This window comes from Eretmochelys imbricata, chromosome 3 (assembly GCF_965152235.1).
Source record: "Eretmochelys imbricata isolate rEreImb1 chromosome 3, rEreImb1.hap1, whole genome shotgun sequence".
NCBI classification, from domain to species: domain Eukaryota; kingdom Metazoa; phylum Chordata; order Testudines; family Cheloniidae; genus Eretmochelys; species Eretmochelys imbricata.
In genome coordinates, this window is record NC_135574.1 from 125,711,628 (window position 1) to 125,731,067 (window position 19,440).

General features: G+C 38.9%; 1 protein-coding gene across 1 annotated transcript in view; it reads right to left on the bottom strand.

Moving 5' to 3' along the window:
* Nucleotides 1-19,440, bottom strand: part of LOC144262406 (uncharacterized) — a 38,656-nt gene that overhangs the window by 4,091 nt on the left and 15,125 nt on the right. Inside the window, exons 2-4 of the mRNA XM_077812166.1 lie at nt 9,062-9,127; nt 6,153-6,259; nt 3,823-3,883 (exon numbers count right to left, since the gene is read on the bottom strand). Coding sequence (XP_077668292.1) covers nt 3,823-3,883; nt 6,153-6,259; nt 9,062-9,127 — 234 coding nt within the window. The remainder of the gene's footprint in view (nt 1-3,822; nt 3,884-6,152; nt 6,260-9,061; nt 9,128-19,440) is intronic.

Below are 19,440 nucleotides of genomic sequence, written 5' to 3' on the forward strand. Positions count from 1 at the left end.
AAAGCAGCCCTGCATTTTCAAAGCAGAACACTGCAAATTGTTCTTGTAAAAAAAAAAAATCAACAAAAAAACCCAAATGATATTGGAAACAAGGCACCTGGCAACATAATATGTTCAATTCAACCTCATATTGTGATTCATATTTGTTAGTTACTAGAACTAGATGATCCTCTTCAGACAGATAGCAGTTTTAGACTCTAAAGGAGACGCTCTCCCTGCTGTTCTGTGACCACTACTTCAGCTGGAATCATGCCAATAGGGTCATACGCAGACCTGATATCCAGTTGAAGTACCTATAAAATCCAGACCATGATATAGCTCAGTGAACCATGCAGGAGACACTTTGAAAGAAAAGTTAATGAAATTTCCTTTTCAATCCAGCATCATAAATACCTGAAACCAGTGTAGTAATAAAGACCATTATCCAGAGTAAGATACACCCTTCGTGGACTGTGATGCTTTTTGGTATTTTTCAATAAACAGGCATCTCCAGTCATTTGGAACAGAAGAGAAATTATTTCCTTTTAATTTGAAATAACATTTCTTATTTATGCTAATAATCTGTCATACATCAAATGGGAATGCAAGAGATGATTTTTACCAGAATTAGATTGGCTTATTCCCTCAAAGTCTCCCTTCAGCTTTCATATATTTCTATAGCTTTTATTATTAGAAAATGAATCTAGTGCCACCTTTTTATGGCATTTTATAAACATAGGGCCTACTGCCGATTCCATTGAGTCAATGGGAATTTTACTTTTGACTTCAGTGGAACCAGGATTGGACCGGGGGGGGGGGGGGGGGGAATGTTTCTCTGCCTTGAAGAGTTTTTGCATTATTTTAGTCATAACACATAACTACAATGTTACAATAAGAACTGTTAGAATTATTCATAACAATAAGACCACCAAACCAGTTTCCTGGGTCGGAGAGTTTTGATTAGCTCCTTGTGGAACCAGACATCTTTAGAATATAGACCCCTCTGGTTGCTCCGTTGCCCACTGGCCAGCTAGAAGGAGACAGGAGCCAATTATCTTCTTGCTCCCCACAATCTCTAATTTAAACCTGTGTCCAGCGTTTCTTGAGCCTGGTTCCCCATTTTAGCTGAACTCACCCTCCCTCTCCAGTTGTATAGGACCTGTGTTTTTAGGATGTTGTGGATCTGACCAATCACCTGGGTCAGGAAGGAATTTTTCTTATCAGGGCCAAATTGTAGGTGATTGAGTTTTTTTCGTCTTCCTCATAGCCTCACGGAGACACAGTTAGGTTAAATAGGAATAGGACTTAACATTAGGAATTGTATGACTACTTAGTCCATTGCAACTTGTAGCTGGTGTCCAGTGCAGATAAAAGGCCAAAAGGGCCAGCACCCAGAAATAAGAAACCTGGAATTTCACTGATGGACCTCAGGCCTATGGGGAAAAGGGAGACCTGAAGTCTGCACAGAGCCAGGTCCTTCTTTGATACGTCTATCCTCTTCACAAGGAGGAGAGTGAGAGGATTCAGCAGAGCAATCTGAATCCTAGGGGTAGGCAGTGCAGAGTCTAGCCTGTGGTATGGGCGACATGATAGGAGCACTGTAAACCCCACATTGGATCCTCTTCTAGGCCTGGAACAGGGAAACAGGGCAGTAACACTGGGGAGGGGTGCTAGGTTTAGTAAAGTTTTGGCCTGCTGTTTAAAATCCATCCCAATGTCTGTCCTCAGCCACCTGAATGTCCTGATCGAGTCATCCAATGAATTCTAACATATGTATTGAAATAGATTATTCACTTATACATTTTGTCATTATTTGACCAGCTCTATAGATAATGGAATAATAATTTGTATATGATTTATTCTATACATTTTCCCCATTAATTGCTAAATTATTTATTAGCAAATAACTTTTTGACCAGTTGTAATTTCAGACAGACAGAGGAAACTGCTTATGGTGAAGTAAGATACAGACAAACTCCATTTATAGTGAAGTAGAATGAAAGTTCCTAACAGTTTCTGTGCCATGCAATGTGCAAACTGCAATTCCCATTACACTGAGCCTCTGCTAAGAGTAAAGGTTTTCTATTAAAAAAAATCAAAAACAAAACCCCAATTTCATTGTAAGTGGGCTTCACTGATGACTCAAGATCTTAATAAAAACTGGCAAGTGTACAAAGGAGATGTAAAGAGAACTTTCATGCACAAAAAAGGTGGCATACTCAAGCCCAACATTTTAAGATTGCAGTGTTTAGAGTTAGAACCTAAAACCCATATTTAGGTAATTAAACAAGTGACTTGATTTTCACAGGTGCTCAGCACCCACATCTCCACTGAAAAACGGGTTACTTATTTAGTGATTTAAGACCCTGATCCTGCAAACACTGATGCATATTTGCAGTATCAAGGCTTAAATATGGATTTAGGAACCTAATTCTAAAACATCCAGGTCTAGAAAGATTGGTCCTACTTCTCTTCTGAAACACTTAATGCTGTTTTCTTAACAGTAGTAGTAATCTATGCAAGTAATGTCCAAAAGACTCAGAAAATGTTTTAGTGAAAACCATCTCTTACACACAATTGTATACAACAACATGTTTTTTAATCTGGTCTGTGTGGAAAGTATGCTTCTAACAGAATATATGCCTAGGGGAAGTCACACAATCTTTATTTTACAATACATTTATATTATTCTACATCACTGCTCACATTCTCTTGTGTTAGGTCCCACTTACGTGGTGGGGACACAGGTCATGTTCGCACTACACCTTTTTAAAGTTGTATAACTAGACTTGGAAGGATAAAATTTTTATCAGTAAATGTCAGTAATCATCAATTTTATCATCCACAGTCCCAAACACAAGAAAAAATATTTCCATCAATAATAATCAAAATGGGCAAAGTAAGAAAAATTCTGCTTGAGAACTTATACGTTTGCTTTAAGAATATTTACTCTGTGTATTTTGACATGTGATGTTGACAATTTGTGTTTTACTGGTTATAAAAGCTTTAACTTTTTGAATCTCAATGTCTATTGTCATTAAATAACCACTGTCTGACCACTCTCATTGTCTGGCCCCTGTGTAATTTCCTGCAACTGTGAAACCTTAAAAACAATAATGATCTTAAAAAAAAAAAGCTTTCAAATAAATATTGATATTATTTGTCAAAATTATAAACAAATAAAAATCAAATTCTGCCAAGCCTAGGTATAACCAAGTCCCCTAATAATGCCTTACTCCATTCCCCTGCTTTTAGCTAACATGTAATACTGCAAAGGAGATTGAAAATGAGGGAGGAGAAAAACTGTGGCCCCACTAAAGTTGATGGGAATTTTGCCTTTGACTTTAATGGAGTCAAGATTTCACCTGGGTTTAGTTTATTTAGTTTGAAGTTTATTTTAGCTGTTAGGTAAGTAGGAAGCTAATAGTGTGGACTGATTCAGGCATAATACATATAGGAATTGTGAAAACTTCCGCACATAGTTCTACTAATGACCCTCTGGCCTGAACCCTAATATTTCAATCCTGGGCCTCTACAGAGACTATCAATTGTAACAAATTGTGTGGTGGTTTTGTAAGGTGAAAAGGCCAGTGCACAAATCCACATACCTACCACTGATCTGTCTGATATGCAGTCTGGACTTTGAAGCATACTGCTTTAAAGCTTTAAAATAAAATCATATTCTAGACATGTAGCATTTGTAGTGACAGTCAAGAAAAGCGCTTTAGTTATTACTTTGCGTTGGTGAACTATTCATTAAAACACTTAAGAAAAACAGCATTAACAGTAGTAGTAATCTATGCAGAAGGTATAGATGATAGCAATGACCATTTGACTACTAACCAGATCACGGACACTGTGCTCTTTTTCAGCAACTGCAAACTGGCCATTTTTCTCCAGCAGCCTGTTCCAGGTAGCACCAAACAGAGAAAAGCAAATTTAGAAGAAAGCAGTGAGGATCATCACTCTTTAAATACACAGCAGATGTTATCATAACTAGAGCTGAGCAAATATTTAATTTTTCAAACTGGTGGCCATGCTAAGGGGGGGAAAAATCCCGCTTTGGTTAATTTCAAATCAAAACTGAATTGTTTTTTCTCACCAAAATGAAAAACTGGAAAAAATAGTTTCAGATAGATTTAACTTGAAATGAAACATCATTGTGAAATGAAACATTTTGACGTTATTAAAAAAATTTCCCTCTTTTTTCATTCAGCTCTAACTCCTTACTGAATATGACCTGAATTAGAGGATAGATTTGGTCGCTCCGAAACTACATTTTTGGGCATATTTACCATTCTCTAAAAAAAAAATTTGCCCAGCTCAAATGATAACTCCTAAATAGTGTTCTTTGAGAGTCACCTCTGTCCATTCCCACTTACAGATATGGCATCTGACATTGAGATACGGAAGCACCTTGAAAACTTGTGTCTGCTGGGAGGACACATGAAAGATTTTGTGAGAGGATGACATCATTGCCCTACTTTGAATGAAGGACTGCAACTACCTCAGTTCCTTCTCCCTAACTACCGACTGAGTCCTCATGTTATATAGAGCTCTGGGGCAGAGGAGAAGGCAGATGGGTAGTGTGAATGCACAGAGATGACTCTTGAAGAATGACAGTTCACTTTCTTTCTTGTTTGAGGCCCTCTGTGCATTCCCACTTATGGGAGATTAGCAAGTAGTGTCCCACCAGATGGAGGGTGGATGAGGAGTTCTTAGATAAATATGAACTGTAGCATTGCTCTCCCAAACTGGTCATTGACACGTGATGCTAAATCCAGGGAGTAGTGTTGTAATAACTGGGGGCCTGCACAATTACAGTAAACGTGTTCTTAACTGTAAATACTGTAAGAAAGTTTATTAGCGGTCACAAGAACCTATAGCAACAAATGTTGATAGGAAAATGTGCAAAAGCAAGAGACTGAAATAGTCCAAACACAAAGGACTACTGATATAAAACTCAAGGACTGTATTAAAATTATGCCTGGTAAGTGTAAGACCAGAAATTAATGAACCAAAATTGGTGCGTTGGAAAGTACGCCTAGTGAGTGAACAAAACAATGAAGGAATGGACTATTCTGCCCATTGCTACTTTTTGGGGGTCCTAAAAAAGAGACGGTGGGCTGAAAATTAGCAGAGGCTACTGGAATGCTGGCTGGCTGAAAAAAAAGGGGAGAAACGAGCTCCATCATTTTCACCCTTGCCATCTCCTGGTAGCCTGGACCTTCTTCATCCTGATCCTGAGATGTCCTGACCAGACCAGGCCAAGAAAGAGGGACCCAGATGGCATCTCCAGTTGTACTGGCTACGTCTGAATCCCGAATACCACCTGGGATGGGAGACTTTATTCTCCCATCCCACCCATCCCTCTTCCTTCCCCCACCTTACTTCTTTTCTTTCCTATCCCTCTCCTTTCGTCTAATAAAAGTCTGGCTTAGCGGGCCAAGACTTCATATTTTGCAATGCTGCTATAAGCCTGTGACTAGAAAGAGGCCATTAAATACAGTGCCCTAAAAAGTCATACTGTGGTACAAGTCTGTCAGGTCTCAGAGGGTATGTCTCCTCTGCAATTAAAAACCTGCAGCTGCTCTCGAGGGGCTCGGACTAAGAGACAGTTTAATGACTGTGTAGACATTTGGGGTCAGGCTGGGTTTTAGGACCCTGCAAGGTGGGATGGTCCTAGAGCTCAGGCCCAAATGTCTACACTGCAATTAAACAGACCCTTAGCTCAAACCCCGCAAGCCTGAATCAGTGGACATGGGCCAGCCACCAGTGTCTAACAGCAGCGTAAACATACCCAGAATGACTACTAAGACTACGTGCTGTGCCTGTGTTTTTCCAGCAGTGAGGTTACAAATGAGAGTCGACACCAGAGACAAAAGCTGCATGGCGGCTGAAATGGCAGTTGGGCACTTAAGTCCCCCTTGGAATCCCATCTTTAGTTTATCTGCCTTGGAAAGATGAAGGGCTCAGCCAGCCCTCCTAGGATTTGTACCAATGACTCCAAGGAGACTTGGTATTCCAACCTCACGTGTAGACCATTAAGTGACTTATGAACTATATCAGCTAACACAGCTGTGTGTTAAAAACAGAAAAATACAGCACACGAAAATGTCCTGACTTAACTTACACAAACATCTTCATACAGTTTGTTCATAACATTAACTGACCTCTTGGAAGACGTCATATTAAGAAGGGCGAGATGATACATATGATGCAAGTAAATCAGATGTCGTTCATGGTGGAAATGCTTCCCAGTCCTTTTGAAAGGTTTGCACTGTAAATAAAAAATAGCATGTAACAACTTATACAAAGTACGAGTTTATTGAGCAGAAGGTTGAAAATTCAAAGCAACTTTTATATTCAGGAAGAATGAAAGACGATGATTACTTTTAGGTTTCTGTACTAACTCTTACCTCCTGAAATATCTATGCACTTGATTTATTTGAAAAAGTTTTGAGCTTTGCACTCAATAGGTCCTACTACCAATACTGAAACAGTCTAATTTATTACAGTGACATAAACCCATAGTAACAATACAGAAGTCAATTTACACCTCGTATGTCAGATCAGCATGAGCCCAGTAAATTTTTAATTTAGTTTAATTTTCATCAAAGGAAACGTAAGTTTTCATATAACATACATTTTAAAAACACTGATACTTTTAATATTCACAGTCACCTGCAGCACGCTTCCAGCTGCATTTAGCTTTCCCTAAAGTTCTAGCTGTCTGGTGCACTGAAACAGCTTATCCTAAGAGGTAGTGCCTTCCTCTTATTTTGATAAAGTTCATTCCTATCACTTTGTGGCTGGTCTGGTTACCCACAAGTCCACCCACTAGTACACTTCTCCCAGTTTGCATAGCATACAAATGCTTCATACATTAATAACTACACCTGAATAATAATTTTTAGCTGTAATCATATTTTATCATTACATGGATCTCCTTTGGCTCAATCTTCTTCTAATTTATTCATAAGTTTGGCCTTCTTTGTAACCTGAACAATTCTCAACACCCAGGGATTGAGTTAGCCAATAACACTTCCATAAATAAAACAAAATAGAAAAGTTGTTTTATTTTTAATACAAATGGTTTGGTTTCTGGAGTTTTGAGCTATTTAAGGGCCCAGTCCAAAGCCCATTAAGTGAATCGGGGTCTTTCTACTCTCTTCAATGGGCTTTCCATCAGACCCTAGAAACAGGATCAGTTTTTAATCAATGACTGAAGTAAATGGCCCGCTATACAGTGCCTTCCACATTCGACCCTCTCTGCAACCCCAATAAAAATCAATAGGCTTATATGAGTGAAATGAAGAGCAGAACTTGTCCCAGTCTATATGCTCAATGGACTGCTCAAGTACATTTAAAAAAACCTGTTCTCGTTACTTGTACTGTACCCCCATCATTGCATAGCCCTTGTATGTAAAAGACCAGACAAAAAGTCATTTCGAATACATGCTCAAAACAGCTAATGAAGTTATACACAACTTATATACAGAGATAAGTTGTAAATACCAAATGGCTAGTGTATGTGTTTTAAATTTTATTTAAGAAAAATTGACTTAATATACTATGTTCTCAATCCTCTAATGACCTCTGCATGGACAGATGCCTGTGCTTCAATAATCTGCCTATGTGGAGCTCATTGCAGGGTCAGAGCCTTTTATTATTCATATATATATGTATATGCTATGAAGCATTATGTACATTTATGGTGCAATTTAAATAACCATTTATAAAGGTCATATACTGCAAAGACTGAAATGTGTGTAACTTTACGTTGATTTCAATGGGACTACTCATGTGCATAAAAGTTATACAATAGAGAGCAAATACATCAATACTCATCTACTGAAATAATTAAAAAAATAGTAATTTCTCCACCCTGAAGGAAAATTATTACGGTAAAAAAAGTCACCCAAAAATCCTTCCACATTTTGCTGACTAAGTTATTTTAACTGGTCTGGTTATGAAAAGGGTGTTTCTTTGTTGCGGACATTTCCTTTCCTTGTCTTATAGTTTTGCCTTTAAAGCCATGTAGACAGATACAGATGGACAGATAGGTGTTTTGTTTTGTTTTGAAAAAGCTTTTGTGGTGAGAGAATCACTGTAACCAAGGTTTCATTGACATGAATGGCAAATAGGCAAGTTTACAGCAGGATTAAGCTAATTGATTAGAAAGCCTGATTGTGTCCCTGAAGGGCTGGATCCCTGAAGTGAACTGCATGGACAGAGGCACTGGATTTAAAAGAAAGCTTAGAAGAAGGTACAGAGTTGGCCTTGTCATTTTGGGGGTAGGGTAGTGGGGGAGGAGCCTGGCTTGTGAAATAATTTTTCACTGACCCCCTCCCAAGTGTGACAGAATCCCATCCACCTTTGGCACCCCACTATGCACAGGGCCAGCCAGCCTACAGACTTTGGAGAGGGGCAGCAAGATAAATCTTTGGGATACACCCCACATTTAACTGACACCGAAGGACTAGTATGAACAGCCTCAACTCCCATCAGAGTCAATCAGAATGTTAAGGGTGCTCAACACCTTGCAGTGTCAGGCCCAAAATGTTATCATTCATAATTTGTAATCAATAAACCCACAGAGCAGCTCCTTTGTTTTGAGTCCACATTTCATTTTTCAGGAGCAAAAAAACTGTGTCTACAGGGCAGCCCTGAATATCAGAAATGTTAAGTATTGGCGAGCTTCTGACAGAAAGTCAAAACCAGCTCGCCTGGCTTTGTAGTTCTCTAATCAGCCAAGTAAAGGTGACTTGTGAATTTCAGTGGCAGGAAGCAGTTTATAGTACAGTAACCTAGCCCATTGTCTGGGCTTTTTCTGCTCAGCTTCATTACTATTACCATGATAAAGACAAGTGTTTTTTCTACTTCCCTTTCTTCCCCTTCAAGTCTCTGCTTGCTCTTGACTCTTCTGAATTTCACTTTGATACTTCGACACCTTGGCTCCTCTCCCAGACAGAATAATTACAAGGGCTCAAATAAACTTTTTTCTTTCTTTCTTTCTTTTTTCTGGTGGGGAGGGTGGGTGATGCAGAGATGTTGTGAAGATTTGTTGAAGGAAACTCACCACCTCCTGAGTTCTGGATTGCTCTTCAGGTCTTTTCTGCAATTCAGAAAGCCAAGAAAGCAGCAGCTGTGGGAAATAATTCAACTCTCAGATTTAGCATGAAAGAGATAACCAAAGTGGAGCTCACCAAATATGGCCCATAGCTTCACTCATCTTACACCAACAAGACCTCAAGCCTCTGCCTCAAGAAGTTCAGAAGCTGACAGTAATTTAAAGTAGCAGCAGAAAAGCCACAGTCATGTGATCCAAAAGTTGGATAGAATATCTAACTCAGCTGCCTTGTTCAAGTCTCATTCAACTAAAGAAAACAGAGAGCTAAGATTTTAAATAAGCATGGTCTACTGCTGCAACTGCATTCCTGAAAACAACTGTTAGCTTGCTCAAGTGGTGTGATCCAACATATCTGAGCAAAGCAGTTAAGAGACAGGCTGGGGATTTGAAATATCCAGCTTCAGGGCAAATATCCTGATTCCGCCCATGTACATAGGCAGAGTAACTCCATTGACTTCACTGGTGAAACAGATCAGAATCTGACCTCATGTACAGAAGCCCCTAACCAGTCACATTTTAATTGAAATTATATAGAATGAAATAATTAGGCCAACTTGTGCCTTCGTGAATAGCCATGCAGCCCCAAGCACATAAATAAGGTGAATGGGTGTAAGTAACAGAAGAATTTGGCTCACTGGCTGCAGATAGGACATTATTAACATAAGGAAAAAAAACCAAAAGCATTGGTATTAATTTTTCAGTCGAACAGAATTTGTAACCTTGACAGTGGTTAAACCATATGACTTGATGGAAGGAAAGCGGGATTCTATTCCTGGCTCTGCCACTGATTCAGTGTCTGGCCCTGGGCAAGTCCCTTGACCTCTCTAAGCTTCAATTTCCCCTCCTGTAAAAGGAGAAAAATAACACGCATATATCTCCTAAGTATTAGAAGCTACATTTATTAGTGTGTTTATTAGATTTCCTGATAAAGTACATTTATTTTTATCCACTGACAAACATGGTACTACTATAATTTAGCACTTTGTTTCCAAAGCAATGCAGAAATATTAATGTCTTACTATTCAGTTGCCAATTTAAAAAGCAAATCCATTAAGAAATATTAATAAAGGGAAAAAACCCTCTGTTTTATGGCTCTTTGAAAGGGCCGCATTCCTAAACAAGACAGCAGCCCCTGCCAGCCAGCTAGGACATGGTTCAGTAATGATGCAAAGGCAAAATGCCACCTATGTCATCAACATAATTTCCTAGGATGCCTGGACATTCTCTGGAAGTCTCCTATGCAAATACAACCGTGCTTAGCTTATGAGATCTTGAGATCCAGAGATCCCACGCTGCTAGGGCTGCAGACATAAATACACCAGAGAATAATCAATGTATTCTAGCTCACATTACACAAAGGCATATCCCAGATTCAAACATCACTGCTCTCTTCCTGACATCAGAACAATGAATTGCAACTTCATCAGCAACGTCCACTGCAGCTATTACAACAGTGGCAGAGAGAGAGAGAGACAGAGAGACAGACAGACCCACATACTCCTTTACTTCAATACAAAGCAAAGGTAGCCAGCTGGTGGAGAAAACTGAAAGGGCAACATAGCAGTCATTAAATCTCCAATCCATATTGCAATAGAAAACAATACACTGTGGAAATCCTGTGTTCTGGTGACCTCATAAATCACCTTGATCCAAAATACATACGGACTCTAGAAACCAGCCTCAAGAGAAGTATTTCCCTCTCAACATCTATTTTATTTACTAGGGATACTGCCACTTATTAGGGAATGAGATTACAGAAAATAGATCATCGGATGCTGTAGCTCACGAAAGCTTATGCTCAAATAAATTGGTTAGTCTCTAAGGTGCCACAAGTACTCCTTTTCTTTTTGCAAATACAGACTAACACGGCTGTTACTCTGAAACCAGAAAATAGATCTTGTTGCTTTTTCTTTTTAACCTGTTTTCCCCCCTTACGCTGAATCTTTTCTAGAGTCTTGGGGCCTGATTCTCCTCTTACATTACTGTAGCTCTGCAGACTTCAACAGTTACTCCTGACTTACAGTGCTGTGAGACTGCAATCAGGCCCTTACGTCTTGACATGTCATCAGGCTAAGACATCATGTTATTTTATTTGTAATGCACCTAAAACCATTATGACAGAGAAAAATATAATTTCTTAGTAAAATATGTTACCTTATATTTCTCACTACCTGATCTAAGAAACGTAATACATTGTTCTAACAACACAAGCAGCCCAGGAATTTTAAAGTTAATGTTAAAGTAAGACTCTCAGGGCCTCCCCCTATCCACAACATTTGCAGGTGTTGCCAATGTTTTTCATTTGAGGCACTCCCAGAAGTATTTGTGCCAAGCTGTCAACCCACCGATATTCTGTCAGCTTCCTCATCAGTTATGCCAGGTTTCCAGAAAGAGAGAGAGAGGTAGCCCTAAATGAAAGGTTTTAGCACTACACACAATTTCATATTATTTTATCATAGTCCTATCAGGATCCATAGTCTTATCCACAGATCCTGAAGATCATGAATCTAGGAATGTTGGGGGAGTTTTTCCCCACCAAGAATCTGGTAAAAATTGGTTCCTGATAGGACTATGATGATAAAGTATTATGAATTTATACTTGACCTTTAAGGAAAAAAAATCAACACTCCTTTATCTTTTCTCAGGGAGCTGTTTGGCCACATGTGTGTTTTGTACACCTTTCAGTTAAATCAGAGGTCCAAAGCAGGGGAAAAATACAAAAGAAAGGAGCATCAAATGGACTTATGGTAGTCCCTTGGAGGAGTCCGAGTTAGTAAACCATTGAATGCCTGACAGACAAAGAAAAATATGTATATGAATTAGTGTAATAGACAATATAGATAATGTCCTTCATTTGATAAATAAATGAAGTTTAACTGGAGATTATAAATATGAGTTAAAATACTCCTTTTTTCTGTTTCTGAACATCACATGTGAAACTAAAAATGATGCTTTATATACTAATTAGGTAAATTATTGTTGAGCTATATATATATATATTTTCTTTTCCTTTCAAGCTGTCCTTTTACCTTTTTTAAAAGTTTGTCTCCTGCACTTATCTTTCATACAGGAACCCACTGAGCCAAATTCTGCTCCAGTTTATACTGGTATTTCTGAAATATTAGAGCATGATATTTTCTGTATTTATTTATTTTTTAAAAAATCACTAGTTAGGGCAATAGATGCTTTCTTGGGCAGCTCTCACAACTCAAATCAGTTTCTGTAACGTAAATCCTCCAGTTTGGAATACACCATGAAGATGAATGCCTTTGCCAGATGTATCAAAACAAAGTCATCTGAAAATATATTGTGCATGTTCCTTATCTTTTTAGACGTGCCATGATGTGGCACCCTTGTTGCATATACAGAATGAATAAGCAGATATTTCGAGTTCCCTACCCTGAAAATAAATGGATGATTATTTTAACAAAGTACATATTCAAATAAGCACATGGATCATTTCAAATCAATGTTTGATAGACTTAAATACAGTTAAAATAAACACACTCAATATGTTTGAGAATCTCCTCAATCGGAGAACTCACATTTGAAACATTTGAAACCCTCCTACACATAAAGGATCAGATTTTACGACAGACCATTAACGTCAATGTCGTTATTCCAATTTACAGTGTTGTAATCAAAATTAGACTCTAGCTTCTAAATATACAACCAGTCAAACACAGGTTTTAAAATTTTCTCTTTATCCCTCTCTTAATCACAATTAAATAAAAACTAGACAAAACAAAACCACACACACTCCAAAGGCTCCGATTCAAATACATTCAAAATGTAGTTGCTACAGCAACTGTAATTTTTCCATGGCATCATCAAAGTATGCTCTCAGGTACGCTAGTGCCAATCTGTCATAACCACTGGGGCTACCCGGGAAATTCACTTGTGTAACGAACATCAGAATTTGCTGTAAGTTAACACCATAAAGTAATCCAGAATTCTGCATATGCACAAGGGGGCTGAGTTATTGTTGCTGTGGGAACCGTAACTATGAATTTCCTGGCTTGCATGTGATTCAAATTTCAGCTTTAACGCTGCATTAATGTAGCTTTTCACACTCGACAGGCATACACTATTTTTAGCTCTGAGATTCCCCAAATGGAATACATGGTTTCCTTTAATACTGAAACTTAAAAAAATTTAAAAAGCTTTAAAAAGAAACACACACACACACCAGACTTCACATTTTAACTACAGTACATTGACTAGTTCCAAGCAATTCCCCACCCACCCTTTTTTTGTTTTTCTTTTTACATTCAAGCTGGTGGCCAATATCTCAATGTACCTGAGACAGCTAATTTAAAAAGGAAGTGGTCAAAGTCATGCTTTTTTTGTAAACTTCAAAGGTGATCCCTCTCCTTCCTCCTCTTTACATTTTACTGTCTGGCTTTCTGCCCATCCTGCAGCTGTTAGCTAAGCCTGTGTTTCATGGCGTCAAACCTGCCTCCTCACGGTCCATAAAGTTACAGCAGGGATCGTGATATGCAGGTGTGGAAAAGGGAGAAGTGCAGGATGAGCCTGTTAATGATTTTTCTGGCACCCCATGCTGAGTTGCTGAAGAAAGAGAGCAGCTTGCAGAAGAGTGACTCTTTGTTTGCGAAGGTGTTCTGGGCCATATTACTTCTCCCACAGCAAAGGTGTTGGGTTTTTTGCTTTAGGGGCTGTTTACAGAAATGATTCACCTTTTATACAGCTTTTAAAAAAATGCTTTGAGGCTTTAATTAGACACAGGAATTCCATCACACCACTATGAAGACTTTTACTTTCCATTTAACCTCCCATTAGATGATTCAATGATCTTATTCAACGATATGTCCACACAATTGAGGCTGGTTGTTTAACAGAAGAAGGAAGACACCATCAAAATCAACTGGTGCTAGCTTATGTCACAAGCTTTAGTTGGAGTCCTAACACACATTTATAATTTGTTAATGTAGGTAGAGAATCCCAACTTTAAAAATGTTCATTTGCTGCTTTAAGATACAGCTAATAAGTAAGACTCTCATTCAGGAATTCACCTAACTTTAAGCATATGCTTAAGTGCTTTCCTGAATAGCGTCTAATAGATCTGCAGATTTACAGCGAAATAATTTAAATACATTTAAGTCAAGATTTTCAGAAATGGGTGCCTAAAATTAGTCTGCTACAGGCAAAAATCTCAGAAGGGCCTCAGGGTATGTCTACACACCTATCCGAGCTGTGATTGCAGCTCAGGTAAACATGCCTGAGCTAGCACAGCTAAAAATAGAAACATAGAGGCAACAGCATGGACTTCAACACAGGCTCGCAACACATGTATGTATCCAGAGTCCCCGGCATGCTGGTCACCAGCTTGTGTTGAAGCCCATGCCGCTGCATCTCCTGTGCTACTTAGGTATGCCTACCTGTGCTGCAGTGACTCCTCAGACTGCAGAGTAGACATGCCCAAGTGACAAAGGAGCCTCGGTGCCATAGAAAGCCAATGGGATGTAAGCTCACGCATTTGAGTGTTTTTGAAAATTCTACCCCAAAGGCTATATTTAGGTGCCTAAATAAATGGGAGCTTTGGATACACAGCACTTTTGAAACCTTTCATTCCAGTTTAGGTGCCCTAGTAGCTCATATTAATAAATACAAAATAATTTAGTAAATAACTGTAGGCAAAGTGTGAGGGCTCACTGGAAGTTTAATAGGGGCTATTGGGATAAGTAGACACGGAGCACCACTTCTCTCCTACACAGTTGTCTGTATGTTGTCCGCTTAGACTGTAATTGCAAAAAGAAAAGGAGTACTTGTGGCACTTAGAGACTAACAAATGTATTTGAGCAAAAGCTTTCGTGAGCTACAGCTGGTCTGAATGTATCTGATGAAGTGAGCTGTAGCTCATGAAAGCTTATGCTCACACAAATTTGTTAGTCTCTAAGGTGCTACAAGTCCTCCTTTTCTTTTTGCGAATACAGACTAACACGGCTGCTAGTCTGAAACCTTAGACTGTAATGTTATCCAGGCAGGGATCTGTCTATTTATAGATCTAAAAAGTAACTTTTTTTTATTGATATAGCTCCCAAAATTGTATGAAATGAGAACAGCCTACTTGGCGCTGCACAGGGCACTGATAAAGACACAGGTCCTGATTCTGATCTCACTTAGGACTGATGTGCTTTATAAATCTAAAAATAAATAAATAATTTTCAAGTTCCAAAATGTAGCACACATACAACTGGTAATAGAGACATCTTTCCAACACTGGGGCGTCCCCAAACAAACACATCATCAGATACCCAATACAATTCTTCTGGAAATCAACTCAGTCAAAACTGACCTGCTCTCTCCAAGAAAAATTTGATTAAAAGAATGAGGGAGGGGAGGTCTGCCTTGTTAGGCTGCAACTCAGAAAAGCACTTACATGTATGATGAAGTCAATCCTTATTCAGGACAGCATTTAAGCATGTGCTTAAATTTAGCCATTGAGGTGAACAGGATTTAAGCACACTTCAAAGTAAATGGCAGGTTCAAGTGAAGTCCTGAATAGGGATGTTTTCCTCAATCAGGGCCTAAATGCGGTGATGGGAAATTTTAAAATACATACATACATACGTTATTTGTTTGTATTACCATCTCACCTACGGGCTCTACTCATGAACCAGGACCCATTGTGTTAGAAGCTGTTTAAACACAGAACAAAAAGACAGTCCCTGGCCCACAGAGCTGCATATTTTTGCCATCACCATATGGTCTTTAGTCAGAGATAGGAACACTGTCAAGCCGCCAGTAAAGATATGTTTTATTGTTATGAAGGCAGAATAGATGATAGATTTGAACATATATTAATAGATAACTCTGTGGAACAGAATTATTGATTGATCCCACTACAATCAATAAAAGCTTTCCATTGACTTCAGTGGGACTAGGATTTGGCCTTCATTTGAGCAACAGCAAAGGGACATTTTCTTCCTGATCAAAGGATTTCAGCTTATCCCTTTACATTAGAAATAAAATAAAAACGAATGCTCGCACACAGACTCTACAATTAAAAAAAGACCACAGCTAAAGTTCTTGGTATTCAAGATTCCGCTGACCTTCCAGTCACATTGTAAGGCTTATTTGTTCTCTGAGGAGATTGGGAAGTTAAATAAACAAAACAAAAAACATTTGCCCAAGCAGTTGTAGATTTTATAATATTTGTACGTGACCCAAAAGCACTTGATAGGTTTTTTTTAAATGGAAATAAATATATATAAATAAATAAGATGATTCATTGAAGATCTGGGGGAACGGCTCTTGGACTTGGCAGTGATGTGCGGCTTAATCTTTTTCAATTCTTCCAGATCTGCTGCTACAACCTACCTCACTTTTTATTTTTTCTTTGTAGGATGATAGGTACACCCCTAAAAATAAAACTGGCTTAAAAGCTACTATTACCTGTAACCCACATCATGTCAAAACAGCCACCCTGAATCACCTGACTACTACACTGCCAACCCAAATGCTTTTATTAATTTGTCAGTCATATTTAAAGTAGGGGTAACAATCAGCCAAAGCATAGCTGTGTCTCCTACCACTAACAAGTAGGGCCCTGATCCTGCAGAGACCCCTGGGACTGCTCACAGTGAGTAAAGTTGAGTGCATGCATAAATCTTTTGTGCTTGGCTGAGTGTCAGGAAGCACAGTGCCTACACTGCCTTGCTAATAGCAATGCTGTGTTATGCTATTATTTGTTTTACAATAGTTCTAGAGGCTACAATTAGGATCAGCCCCATTGTGTAAGGCGCTGCACAAATGCATAATAAAAGAGTTCCTCGACTTCAAATCACCAGTGCCCTGTCTATGCCAGCATTCCCACCACTCCGTGTACTACTGGAGCAGCACTGCTAACAGTGAAGTGGTAGGAGACTTCTTAAAAAAGGCTAGTGTAGACACTTCAGGATCAACCCTTGAAGATCCACCATGTTTTCTGAAATGGTACTAAAGAGTTTGGTCCTGTCTACACTTGCATTAAAACCATTTACAGCACCAGTTCAGCTGCACCTATTGCTGAAAGCAGGCGTTAACACCAGTTATATTTCCTAGCTGGCATGAGGCTTACAATAACTAAGCATTTCAAACTGGCCATATTTAACTTCTCACAACAGAAATGTAAAGGAGAAAAAGAAAACTAAGCTATTCATCTTTGTTCATATAAGGACACATCCCTCTGTTCTGCCAGTTATGTGTGGACCGTCATTCAGTCCTCCTGCCTGGTTCTATAGTAAATCTTGTTCTTCCCAAGACTCCACAGAGATGGGCTTGTGTCTAAACTAACAAGCAAAAACTGCCTAGGTCAGGAATAAAGAAAAGGAGTACTTGTGGCACCTTAGAGACTAACCAATTTATTTGAGCATAAGCTTTCGTGAGCTGTAGCTGTAGCTCACGAAAGCTCATGCTCAAATAAATTGGTTAGTCTCTAAGGTGCCACAAGTACTCCTTTTCTTTTTGCGAATACAGACTAACACGGCTGTTACTCTGAAATAGGTCAGGAATGGAATTTATTTTGGGCGTTGCAGTATGGGGTGGAAGAACAGGGAGAAGAGAGAACACAGTGAAGAAAATGTTGGCTTTATATATTCTTGCTGAGAAATATCCCAAACTGGTTTCTCAGCTACCAGAAGAGTAAAATGTGCTCACATGAGTAATTGCCTTTGCCAGTCCCCTTGACCACCAGACTCAGCTTTATTTACCCATTCTGCAGCAGTCTATAATGATCCCCCTTTTCTGTCTGAGTGGCTAAATTTTAACAGCAAAGTGTGAGAAACAAAATCTACTTTTAAACCCAGCAAGTGGCAGTAAACTTTGTTCCATACACATCAGCCACCTGGTTATAACAACTGGCTTCTTTTGGTCATGTCAAAAATGTTTTCCCAAACACTTGTTTTAAAAGTGCTACAGCGTAAGCTCTTTGGGGCAGGGACTTTGTTCTTCTGAGTTTGGATAGCAACTAGTGAAGCCTGGATGCTACCACAGTAAAAATAATAACTGAAGGGGAGACAAAGGATAGTCCAATGGTTAGGGCATTAGTATAGGCCACAGGAGCGCTGAGTTCAGTTCCCTGCTCCACCACAGACTTCCTGTGTGACCTTGGGCAGGTCACTTAGTCTTTCTGTGCTTCAGTGTCTCATCTGTAAAATGGGCGTAACAGAACTTCCCAATCCAATGGGTGTTGTAAGGACAGAGGCATTAAAGATTTTGAGGTGCTCACATAGTATGTGAATGGGGGGGACACATAAGTTTTGTAACAGAGACAAACAGAAAATGAAAACTGTTCTACAGAATTCTTAAACAAGCCTGTAGAATTCTATAGGGGCATATAATTCTCTATTCAATTCTATAAGCTGATTTTATGGAAAGGATCTCATTTCTCAAATTCTGTGGTTTTTCAGAGTACTTTCTAAAGAATCGTATTGATTTCATCACTATTAAACTCTGTAGGACTCTTTCATAGGGAGTATATTCAGATTTAATAAAAGTATCTTTGTAACTGAATATCAGATTTGATTTCTGTCAATTCCTTGGCATTTTTCCAACACTTAAGGCATTTATTCTCATTCTATTATAAAATAGGTTGGCTAACAAAAGTTCCAACCCTGCGCTCACATAGCACAAACAGACACAAAGGGCAGAATTGGTTTGCCACATCAGGTTCTCCAGAGCCTCAAACTCCTGAGGTGTCAGTGAGTTTAAGATCATTTAAGCATGGGAGCATCTCAGGAGTTTACCATGCATCACCACAGTATCTGAATGCCTTCAATATAAAATCAATAGCAATATTAAATAGCATATATTTATTATATATATATTTAAACATTTCATGATTATGTAATGCTTGGGGTTGGCAATAGTGTGGGACACATCATGACAGAGGGAAGAATCTCTGCAAAATAGTAGAAAAAATAATCTTATCTGCTTCCTCATAAGATTTCTTGTCTCCAAACACCATCAGACTACAAAGAAAAACACTTTAGATGCTTTCTGTTCCAAGGAATCTGATGCGAGGCTGGGAGTGGCTCTGCATGTAGAATTGCAAGAGTAAAAGTGAAACTTCACAACACTTCAACCTCCCCCCACTCCCAAATAAAAAAAAAACCCACAAATCCTGTCCATAAAAATGAACTCATTCCACAGACTAGAGGGGAAAAAATCAATTGTGGAGAAAAATCTGGTTTTCAGAGCAAGAGCCTTCAGACTGAAAGTCTCCGTGGTCATCTTTGCTCAGTCAGAACGAAGGTGTCAATCAGTCAACACAGCTGCTCAACGTTTTTTCTTCAAACACTTGTTTTTAAGGGGGAAAAAGAAAAGAG